The 12,891-nt window shown below is 32.8% G+C and overlaps 1 protein-coding gene across 4 annotated transcripts in view; it reads right to left on the bottom strand.

The window, feature by feature from the left end:
• The window catches only part of LOC143058214 (cys-loop ligand-gated ion channel-like), a 45,782-nt gene extending 33,663 nt beyond the window's left edge, over positions 1-12,119 (bottom strand). The window contains exon 1 of one of the 4 annotated variants that reach the window (XM_076231676.1): positions 10,850-12,119. In XM_076231676.1, coding sequence (XP_076087791.1) covers positions 10,850-11,164 — 315 coding nt within the window. In that variant the 5' untranslated portion in view covers positions 11,165-12,119. The remainder of the gene's footprint in view (positions 1-10,849) is intronic. The other 3 variants (XM_076231677.1, XM_076231674.1, XM_076231675.1) reach the window with 3 other exon arrangements.
• Between the last annotated feature and the right edge of the window lie 772 nt (positions 12,120-12,891).

The raw sequence follows: 12,891 nt of genomic DNA, 5'->3' as shown, positions 1-12,891 counted from the left end.
TGATGATGTTTTTCCATTAACAGCCAAAACGGTTCAAATTAGGTGTCATTAATATATCCCCAGAACTAGAAATTAAAGAAACAACAGACACGACTTCCGCGGCGTTATTGTAGACTTATACCTCACATTTGGCATACACGGTCATCAGAGTAACAGATTCTATGACAAACGAGACGATTTTGATTAAATTATCAATTTCCTCCACCTGAGTAGAAGTATACCAAATTCACCTGCATATAGAATACACATTTTACAACTTTTTTGAATTTTGTGTGATCAATGCTCTTCAAATTTGTACTTTAAGATTTCTTATAATTTTGATCTGAGTGTCACTGATGAGTCTTGTGTAGACGAAACGCGCGCCGGCGTATTAAATTATAAGCCTGGTACCTTGGATAACTATCAAGACATCGATTTATTATGAAAGTTGATGGTTATGACTTCTGACATGTCTGTTTAGCCTACTAATAGGCAAAATTTGATTTATGATATGTACAATCTGTAGTATGCAGCCAATTTTATTATAACAGAAGCCGTTTTGCCAATTATTTCTTAAGTTTTTCGTACCAATGTTTCTTTATTTGTTGAGGATTTTCCAAATTTGTACAAGTTGAAAATTAATTGATCAAGGGTTCAATATAAAAAAGAAGATGTTTGTGGAGAGAGTTTTCTCATTGTCAATCACACGACATCGGTGTGATTGACAATGAGGAAACTCTCCACAATAGACCAAATGACACAAAAATTAACAACAATAGATCAGTGTACGGCCTTCAACAATGTTCAAAGACCATACCGCATAGTCAGCTTTAAAAGGTCCCGAAATGACAATGTAAAACAATTCAAACAGGAAAACTATCGGCGTAATTTATGCACAAAAAAGAACGGAAAACAAATATGTAACACTAAACAAACAACAACCACTGAATTACAGGCTCCAGACTTGGGACAGGCACATAAATAAAGAATGTGGCGGGGTTATACATGTTAGCGGGAACCCAACCCTCTCCCTAACCTGGGACAATGGTCTTTTTTATATTTATTTAAAAGCAAACGGCGCATGATACAATGGAATGATAGGTAATAAATTCACCTATAATGTACAAGCTAATTAGGATTCAACAGTTCATATCTTGCAAAGTGAAATCTTTTCATAGAGTTCTGAAACATGATTAGTAGTATTTTTGTCATAAGCTTTGCTATACACTTGTGATGTGTAATACCACCATTGTTTTCCCCTAGTAGTCTTTGTTAAATTAACCCTTTTTAAAGCAGTGTGCAGAATTTATCTTTGTTTCAAATACAGATATACTTAGCATGGGTAAAGTTTGATCTTGTCAAAAACAAATGTTTAGAACGTCTTTATAACAAAGTATGTTTCAAGCTTGTAAGCATATTGGCTGTATTTCTACATGATATAAGACTTACAAAAAATGAAATAACAAAAATACCGAACCCCGAAAAATTCTTAACGGCATAATCAAAATCAAAAGCTCAAACACAATACATATAGCTTTAACAATTTCTTTTTTTGAACTAAAGGAATTATCAGATGAAGTAAAGCTTCGCACTACATGCAAAATATATAGTATTCTATTTCTGGTTTATCTTTTTTAATCTAGAGTTGTAAAGATAAGAAATCACACCAGTTTTTTTTTTTTGTAATTTCCCAGTATATTATGTAAACAAAAGAAAAGTTGATTTTAGCTATAAGATAAATATCCACAGAAACAGAGTACGGCACAAAGAAGTTTTACACGTCTTATTATCATGGTAATGTTTGTCTTCAAATGACAAAGGCAATGTAAATAACAAGTAGATGAGATGACTAACGCCCTGGTAAAAGGGATACTTCAAAAATAACATTGTTATATCACAAACATTTGTTTTGTACAAATTATAGTACCTATAATTTAAAAAGTAGTTAAACGTCCACCGGTTACTAAGATGATGTAATTGTACATGTTTAAATCATATACTGTACATAAAATTGAAAATGGAGATGGGGAATTAGAGAAAGAAACAACAACCTACCAAAGATAAAAAAAACAGGCAAAGGCCACAAGTGGGTCTTCAACACAGCGAGACAAATCATGCATCCGGAGACGTGCTTCAGCTTGCCCTTTTCACAATGTGTACTAGTTCAGGGACAATGGACGTCACATTAAACTCCAAAACATATAAATGAACTTTTATTAAGAATCACAAGAGTGCACACACTGAAATGTCTCGCCTTCTTTACTAATCATTGATATTATGTTGATACTCCTAAATATAAAGCTTTATTACAACTGTCACATAAACTTAACATGAACCATGAAAATGAGGTCAAGGTCAGTTAAACCATATGTCAGGCAGACATGTACAGCTAACAATGCTTCCATACAACAAATATAGTTGACCTATTGCTTATAGTTTAAGAAAATAGACCAAAACACAAAAATTTAACACAGAGCAATGAACCGTGAAAACCAGAAAACCAGGTCAAGGTCAAATAAAATCTGCACGATTGACATATAGATCATAAAATATTTCCATACACCAAATATAGTTGACCTATGACATATAGTATAAGATAAAAAGACCAAAACTTAAAAACTTAAGTTTGACAACTGAACCATGAAAATGAGGTCAAGGTCAGATGACATCTGCCCGCTAGACATGTACACCTTACAATCATTCCATACAACAAATATAGTAAACCTATTGCATAAAGTATGAGAAAAACAGACAAAAACACAAAAACTTAACTATAACCACTGAACCATGAAAATGAGGTTAAGGTCAGATGACATCTGCCCGCTAGACATGTACACCTTACAATCATTCCATACAACAAATATAGTAAACCTATTGCATAAAGTATGAGAAAAACAGACCAAAACACAAAAACTTAACTATAACCACTGAACCATGAAAATGAGGTCAAGGTCAGATGACACCTGTCAGTTGGACATGTACACCTTACAATCATTCCATACAACAAATATAGTAAACCTATTGCATAAAGTATGAGAAAAACAGACCAAAACACAAAAACTTAACTATAACCACTGAACCATGAAAATGAGGTCAAGGTCAGATGACACCTGCCAGTTGGACATGTACACCTTACAGTCCTTCCATACACCAAATATACTAGACCTATTGCTTATAGTATCTGAGATATGGACTTGACCACCAAAACTTAACCTTGTTCACTGATCCATGAAATGAGGTCGAGGTCAAGTGATAACTGTCAGACGGGCATGAGGACCTTGCAAGGTACGCACATACTAAATATAGTTATCCTACTACTTAAGTAAGAGAGAATTTAACATTACAAAAAATCTGAACTTTTTTTTCAAGTGGTCACTGAACCATGAAAATGAGGTCAAGGACAATGGACATGTGACTGACGGAAACTTTGTAACATGAGGCATCTATATACAATATATGAAGCATCCACGTCTTCCACCTTCTAAAATATATAGCTTTTAAGAAGTGAGCTAACACCGCCGCCGCCGTAGCCGCCGCCGCCGGATCACTATCCCTATGTCGAGCTTTCTGCAACAAAAGTTGCAGGCTCGACAATACAAGGCCAGAGGCTCCTGACTTGGGACAGGCGAAAAAATGCAGCGTGGTTAAACATGTATTATGAGATCTCAACACTCCCCAAATACCTCTAGCTAACATACACACAGTCCGATGTCAGAAAATGTAACAAAAGAAACTAAGCAGATGACAATGATACATAAATCAACAAAGGACAACTAGCAGTTACTGACATGCCAGCTACAGACGACATTTAAACTGATTGAAATCACATGAAAATCAAGCAGCACAATCCCTGCTGTTAGAAGTTTAGAATCAGACCATCATAAAATATATGTGAAGAACATAATCCGTATCATGCCAGCAACTGTCTGTAGAATAAATGTATCTAATGTCCGATGAAAGACTCTATGAGTGAATGTTTTATATTAAAAAGCAGTTTTGACAACAATTATTAAGTTTGGAAATAGTTCCAAAGCAAACGAGCATTGAAGACCTGTTGGTGACCTTCTGTTGTTGTCTGCTCTATGGTCGGGTTGTTGTCTCTTTGGCACATTCCCCATTTCCATTCTCAATTTTATGTCTCTTCTAGCACACTAATCAGTGTCTGTTTAAAGTAAACCAAATTTTGGGACGCACATATGAAAGTAAATATATGAACATTAGGTTAAATTAATAAAATATTGATCTCAAAAGTTGATGTGAAACTTATACGAAAGCACAATGTTAGATCTTATACCAAAAGGGAGTGCTTTTGTAGATTGTTTACTTCTTTCTTCTTTAGAAATAGAAAGCAATATTTGATATAGTTTGCGCTTTTTTAATTTATCTTCACCCAAAAATATCAAAACCAAAAGAATTAAAGCCAAAGATATATGATACATCAAAATAGATGAACAGAGTTAAAAACAAAATTATCAAAAGTGAAAATTTTCTTTTGTCTTATTGGAAAAAAACTGATTTCCAAAATCAAGACTAAGGTTGATTGATTGATTGTTGGTTGCTTAACGTCCAGTGGCAAATATTTCATGCATATTCAGGACGAGAACAAGTTCACAATAAATACAATAGGTAGGTCTTGTCATAATAGAGGCCAAGACTAAGGTATTTTACAACCATTCGTTTGATTAAAGTTATGCATGATGTCCATTGTTCATTTGTAATGTTCATTTATTCAATTTGAAAAAGAAATTGTCAATGTAATACATCACATTAAACATGGGTAAATGGAATTGTAAGCTAATTGAATTTTCTGCAATGCAATTGCTGTTTGTTTGTGCTGACATGAATTATCATTGATATTGTTATATTTATAAATTGACTGTTTACAAAATTTTGAATTTTTTGAAATACTAAGGCTTTTCTTCCTCAGGCATAGATTACCTTAGCTGTATTTGGCAAAACTTTTAGGAATTTTGGTCCTCAATGCTCTTTAACTTCGTACTTTATTTGGCCTTTTTAACTTTTTTGGAATCGAGAGTCACTGATGAGTCTTTTGAAGACGAAACGGGCGTCTGGCGTATATATAAAATTTAGTCATGGTATCTATGATCAGTTTATTGAAATAGTATGAACTAATTTTATAGTAATTGGTCTTATCTCTGTTGTGATAAGGTAAGCATTAAGTAGTTCAATGCAGACTAAATATAGCAGTTTTGATACTAATTATAATAGTAACTAGTTGTATTAAGATGAATATCGTGCGTCCGTATCTTTTTCTTGATTTACCTCCATCACGAACGTTGATACCCAAATAATTGAAAGCTAATAATGAACGCATACCTATAAACGTTTGGAGCTTGAAGGGGTTTTAAAAAACCCAACATTATAGGTAAACTTTGCTGGAGGGAGTTGGAACTTAAGTTTTATATTACAAAAGTTTTTGTTTTAACAATTAACGGATAATTGAAGTAAATTGTGTTATAAAACATGTGAGAACACTAGCACTGACTACTTTTGAGTATTATATATATATATGTGTGAAACACTTTACAAAACGATTATTGATAATTCAATATATGAAGTGTGTTTGTCTCGCTAAATTAGCCCTCCTTGGCAACTAGATATAAAAAAAATCGAAATTTCTTAGATCGGCGACGCCCTCAAATGACTTCTTAAGTATCGTCTAATCAATAAATCAAAATACAGATATATATATGATCTTGGATTGATATGAAATGATATTACTAAGGTACTGACATGGTTTATTACATCATTGTAGGAAAATGCCTGTACCAAGTCAGGAATATGACAGTTGTTATCCATTCGTTTGATGTGTTTGAGCTTTTGAATTTGCCTTTTGATTAGGGACTTTCCGTTTTGATTTTTCCCCGGCGTTCGATATTTATGTGATTTTACTCTTTTTACATATCATTCTCCTTTGATAAAAAATTATGATAAATAGCTATGGTTCTGCCTCCCTCAGGAAAAGTTATCATTAATTATGATAAATAGCTATGGTTCTGCCTCCCTCAGGAAAAGTTATCATTAATTATGATAAATAGCTATGGTTCTGCCTCCCTCAGGAAAAGTTATCCTTAATTATGATAAATAGCTATGGTTCTGCCTCCCTCAGGAAAAGTTATCATTAATTATGATAAATAGCTATGGTTCTGCCTCCCTCAGGAAAAGTTATCATTAATTATGATAAATAGCTATGGTTCTGCCTCCCTCAGGAAAAGTTATCATTAATTATGATAAATAGCTATGGTTCTGCCTCCCTCAGGAAAAGTTATCATTAATTATGATAAATAGCTATGGTTCTGCCTCCCTCAGGAAAAGTTATCATTAATTATGATAAATAGCTATGGTTCTGCCTCCCTCAGGAAAAGTTATCATTAATTATGATAAATAGCTATGGTTCTGCCTCCCTCAGGAAAAGTTATCATTATAAGATTTTGCTATTCTTGCTATAACCTTCATTTACCTCATCGTGTAATTAAGTTTTCAAACACCTTTGGCTTTAGTTTAGTGTGAGTGTTCATGACAGGGAATTAATATAAAACCAGATGCTCCGCAGGGCGCAGCTTTATACGATCGCAGAGGTTGAACAATGAACGGTTGGGGCAAGTATGGACACAACGTTCAAGCTGGATTCAGCTCTAAATTTGGATTGTGATTAAATAGTTGACACAGCATAGGTTTCTGACACAGAATGAATGTGGTCTAATGAACTTAAAATATTTTTTTTGCCTTTGAGCAATTCACTATGCTGTTGAATATTAATCCTCTCAAAAAAATGTTTGAAGAAATTTTCTTTTTATTTATGAAATCTGAAATGAGAAAAATTTAACCTTCCCCCCCCCCCCCCATTTTTTTTCACATCCTCCTTTCCCTTTTTCCAAACCTGATCTCAATTCAAATTTCTAATGGAGTTTGCAACAATAACTACTCATTTAAATACATCATAAAATATTAAAATGTAAAATAAAGTGCTTGTTATCACTGAATGATAAAGATTGTTTTAATTTATCAGTTGGTAGTAAAAGTGAATATACATTGTATATTGTATAAAACAATGATTTATGTTGATTCAACTACTATTCTAGTTTATAATTTAAGAATCTACATACACAGTTAGATTCGGCATATCAAAGACCCCCAATTATTCAATTTTTTATGAAATCAAACAAAGTTCAATGTTGAACCCTTTGGGCCCCTAATTCCTAAACTGTTGGGACCAAAACTCCCAAAATCAAACCCAACCTTCCTGTTATGGTCATAAACCTTGTGTTTAAATTTCATAGATTTCTATTTACTTATACTAAAGTTATGGTGCGAAAACCAAGAATAATGCTTATTTTGGCCCTTTTTGGCCCCTTATTCATAAACTGTTGGGACCTCAACTCCCAAAATCAATCCCAACCTTCCTTTTGTGGTGAAAAACCTTGTGTCAAAATTTCAAATTCACTTTTACTAAAGTTAGAGTGCGAAAACTAAAAGTATTCGGACGACGACGACGACGACGCAGACGACGACTCCAACGTGATACCAATATACGACCAAAAAATTTTCAATTTTTGCTGTCGTATAAAAAGCGCTTCTGACGCTGCAAAATTATATACTATTATTTAAACTGTAATCTTTAAAAATTTTGAAATGAATAAAACCTTAACACAGCATGAACATAAAAAGTTAAAACCATAAGAAAGTACTAACAATATGAAGTTTGACATATAAGTAAGCAGTTTAGCTAGCTATAAAACCAGGTTAAATCAACCCTTTTCACCATAAGGAAAAACAGGAACCAGGTAAGGAATATGCCAGTTCTTTTTTATTCGTTTGACGTGTTTAAGCTATTGAATTTGCTATTGATAGAGGGTTTTCCGTTTTTAGTTTTCATTGGAAATAGGCATTTTTGCCATTGCACTTATTTTTGATAAACAAAAAAGATAGATATGCGTGCACTTCATTGTCTGGTCATGGAGAATAATTCTTAGCGATAAGTATCACAATATGCATCTTAATTTATAATACCCTAGGAAAGATAATAGACAAGTGCTTATGCAGCATGCTAAATTATAAATATGCATTTTGTGAAATGAAGTTAATTTATTATCAAGACACTACCATAGACCTACCACCATCAATTAACTGTTGAAACAGACACTCCAACGATCTGCCATCAGCAAGTAATTAACAAAACAATATAATACAAACAACTTTCAAGAGTAGCGGTTCGCCCAAGAATTGCCTATTGGATTTTGAAAAACTTACCCTAGTACATAGTTATCAAAAGGTACCATAATTTAATACGCCAGACACGCGTTTCGTCTATCTAAGACTCATCGGTGACGCTCAGATCAAATAGTATCTTAGTTAGTTATTAACAAAGGTAAAGACAAATGTAACCAGTAAAAACTAGCTGAGAAAAGCACGTGTAATACTGATATAGCAGATATCAGAACAGCAAAATGATCTAAAACTATGTCAGTCATTTCGTGAAATGATCTGGAGAACAATGCTATGCAAACTTCATAACAAGGCAGAAAAATCGAACTTTGTTTTGTCATCTTACTAATCGATAACATTCAATACTCCGCAATAATATAAATGAACTTTGTATTATAAAATGAACTTTCCATTACATTATTTTTATTAAGATTATAATCGTACACTAACATGTCTACAAGTTGTTTGAGCACGAATAAAAATGCTTGATTGCAAAATTAAACAATAGAATGACCACTTAATTTATCAATCAGTAGATATCATAAAGTATATTTTGAGAAAACCATGAGCTTGTGCAAAATATTGACAGGAATTTTCATAAGTTTACAAAATATTGACAGGAATTTTCATAAGTTTAAGTCAACATAAGAGTTAATACCGATAAAGACAATTATGTTTAAAGACCTTACAACAGTGTTTAATTTGGTAATAAATAAAATCATCAAAATATGCTTAGTACAAATTGTGCCGACTTTTAGTTTAGTTAAATTATTGTTGTGAATCTTAATTGCTAGCTGAACGTTATACGGACACTTTGCTTGATAAAAAAGAAAGGCGACAAATACTAAGGATTCAAACTCTAAGTTAAACAAAATAAACTGACAATGACATGGCAAACAAAAACGACTAACAACAGTAACCAGAACACAAATATAAAGACTGAGCAAAACTAACCCTACCAAAATATACAGGTTATCGCAGATGCTTCGAAAGAGTACGCAAATTATAGTCCTACATAATATGTCTAATTACATAAAATATTGACTCTGAAACAAACCCTAAATGAAATTTATCCATCAGCAATTACTCATATCTTGTTAACTTTGAAAAGGAACCCGTGAGAATCACAGCATTCTCCATACCTGTATCTAATAAAAGAGCCTATATATTTTTGTATCCTTATCATATAGTTCTACCATCAATAGTCATAATATGTTAATTTTTTATCAGTAAGATAAATGAGCCGTGGTGTAGTGGTTAGTGCATCGGACTACTAACACAAGGGTTCTTGAGGAGAAAATTTCAGGGATGGAATTTCCGGCTCTCCCATGACACTATTTGTGAGTATGGTCTTAAGAAACGATGATAGTCCGTCATTGTAATTCAGAATCTAAATCAGCAGTATGCAATTTATAAAATGCACAAAAAAATCATAACTGTTTTGTTAGTGTATTGAGCAAAATTGATCGCCCCGAGTATGAAAAAACCCCACTGTTTCCATTGGACATAATGTTCTGCTCGCGTTATCATATGTCTATGTTCAGTGAGCCGTGAAATATAGGTCAAAACTTATATTTGTTATTGTAAATAGTTAACTTCATAGTGTCTACATAGTTTTAAGTTGATGTGAAAACACACACTACCCTCAACCAAACTTTATTTTAATAAGCAGAATGATATAGACGGATGAATGGATAAATGGATGAATGGATTAATGGATCGACGGAGTCACTGACACATAGACCGACAAACATAATAACCTCCTATTTTTTGCAGATGGTCCATACTAAATTGAGCAGAAACATGCAAAGAACTGTCATCAAAACCAAATTAACAAAATAGCAAATAGAACCATTCAGATATCAAAAAATCACCAATGACTGGGAAACGTACATATAACGGTAGCGGGGTGAAACTAAACTTCTTTTTTTTTAAGATTTCTCTGCAATTTTACTTTATACCTTTGTTCAAACTAAGGTTAAATATACCCGTTCACTGTCACTCTCCTGCATAAATTGCTAAAGGTAGCTTCGTCAGATTTAGAATAAACTTTTGGATTTTTTTGTAACTAAGTGTCTACGACTTTAATTTGGTTTTCGAATTACTTTATTGAGAGCAGCACTGGTTCATCTTATGTAGGCGAAACACACTTTGACGTAGCAAATTCTAAACCTTGTATTCTTGATAAAAAAATATTTATAAATTTTTTCTTCAGTTTATTTATATCATTTCTATATGCCTGTTTATAAGTGTATTATATATCATTTAGCTTTTGGTTTTGTTCCTTTTTTATTTGTTTTACTAATTGAGTCTCTTTGTTTGGAGTTTGTTGAAAAATTCTCTATCCGCTTGTATTATTGACGTTTTATAGACATAGTGTATACATTTTTCTCAATAAGGTTAAAAACAATTAACGGCAGAATACTTTCATCAAGTAAATTTCTTTGTCAAAATGCTGTTTATCAAGGATTAATGTCATAAAACTTTTCTCATTGCTCTGAGCACAAAAATCATGCTTAAAACAAGAAATCCAGCATTTTGATTGGTTTATTTTGGAGCATGAGTACAAAAAACTGACCCGAAAATTTATCACTTCAAGGCCTGATCTACGTTAATTTACTTTCAAATACAATTTTTGACTCACCTTTATTGGATGCCGCCGATTTTTGGATGATCTCCTTCTATGTTGTTTTGGGTATGTCCCACCTCTTGATGTGACGTCAGTAACGCTAACACTTCGATTCTTACTTCCGGTAAAAACTTCTGTACACCGTCTGCTATTTTCACTTTCATTGTTATATCCGGTACTTTTATTGTTCATAAAGCTGTAAGCAATACTTGTCATCTTAAAAACAAGACCTTCACCAAAGGTTAACATAATACGTAACAGCCTCTTGAAAATCCCAAGAGATGCATTTCCGTTCTCTTCATCAATCCGTAATTTCAGAAAACATTTCATCAAAATAGTACCGATTCAGATCCGTGTTTCTTAAAATTCAAAATAGAAGGATTTTAACGCATTATATTTTATGCGACCTTTGATGTGATGATTTTATTGAAGAAAACGTGCGTGAATATAAGTTTTCTTCCACTTACGCTAACAGTAACACATGTACATAATAAAAAACTACGTTATGCATTTCATCACTTCATACTGCATGAATCTTTGGCAATCAAACATCAATCAAAACGGAAATTATAAATTCAAAACAAGCTTCTCTCTTGTGAATAAGTACAATGGTTCGCTTTGTTCTGTAGACAAAAACAATACTCCTATGTAGAAAATAGTGCTATTAAAAAAAACACAATTAAACTATAGAAATTTCACTTGTTATTTTTTATTTGAATATTTTTTTTTTCTGTGAAAACATTTAATAATTACATGGAAAGCTATTTTCACATTTGTATAATAAAAATAAAACGGGTAATAACTTTCCAATATGCTATTATTTGAATCTCTTCAAATCCCGCGAGATGATAGATAAATCTGACAACTGAAGAAGTCGGCAATAAATATGATCAGTTCCGATTACGAACGATTCAAAAAATTATTATATATATCCAATTGACCATATATCGATATGACAATTATAATCTCCTTGTTCTAATTCTAATTTATGATGCAATGACATGTAATGGTTAACATATAGTTCTATAAGTAAGTCTTACGAATTCCCTGCTTATTACATCTGTAGCGTAAACCGTCATGGTAAGATAGCTATTTGTCTAGATTGTTTAGTGTAAATAATATTATCAAGAAGATGTTTTTCCTTTCACTTTTCGTTTGTTGATATAGCCAGCTACTAAAATAGATTGTACACATTTCACCTTTATCTACATCAGTAAAACATTCGAATCATCGGCAGTTTATTATGATTGAAATATCATTTGTTGTGTATTAATTACAAAAAATCTTTTCTTTGAACTTTGCACCTACGGATAAGAATGATTGTGTGCGTCGTCAGTCAATAATTTGATGAGTTAATTATCAACCTCCTGGCGCCTCACAAACAAAAGGTTTTATATAGATCATAACGAAACATGAGATCAAAACAGAAAAAAAAATTATAGTCGCGATCGTCTGCTTAACGACTACGAGTTAATTGCCATCGCGCGTGCTTATAACGTGCTACGTGTCGTCTCGTGCGTAGCATTACATCTATTTCATAATATATTTAACGAATCGTTAAATGATAACGGGTTATCGGTTATGATTATGACGTCCACCCAACATCACCAGACAAACAATCACATCATATGAAGGTCAATATACGTTTATTAAATACGTAACCGATTTATCTGTTCTATTATCATGTTGTATAACATCAAGGATCATTCAGCGATACATTAAGTAAATCGATGAGTGATATAATGATTGAATAGGGTTATCAGTTATGATTATAAACATCCACCCAACATCACCAGACACACCATTTGAAGGTCAATATACGTTTATTGTATTCGTAACCGATTTATTTGTAAATAAACTCATCATAGATACCAGGAATAAATTTAGTATACGCCAGACGCGCGTTTCGTCTACAAAAGACTCATCAGTGGCGCTCGAATCCAAAAAAGTTAATAAGGCCAAATACAGTACGAAGTTGAAGAGCATTTAGGACCAAAATTCCTAAAAGTTTTGCCAAATACAGCTAAGGTAATATATGCCTGAGGTAGAAAAGCCTT

This window comes from Mytilus galloprovincialis, chromosome 14 (genome assembly GCF_965363235.1).
Source record: "Mytilus galloprovincialis chromosome 14, xbMytGall1.hap1.1, whole genome shotgun sequence".
Lineage (NCBI taxonomy): Eukaryota > Metazoa > Mollusca > Bivalvia > Mytilida > Mytilidae > Mytilus > Mytilus galloprovincialis.
The sequence above is the reverse complement of the archived record's forward strand: the minus strand, read 5'-3'. Positions and strand labels throughout refer to the sequence as shown.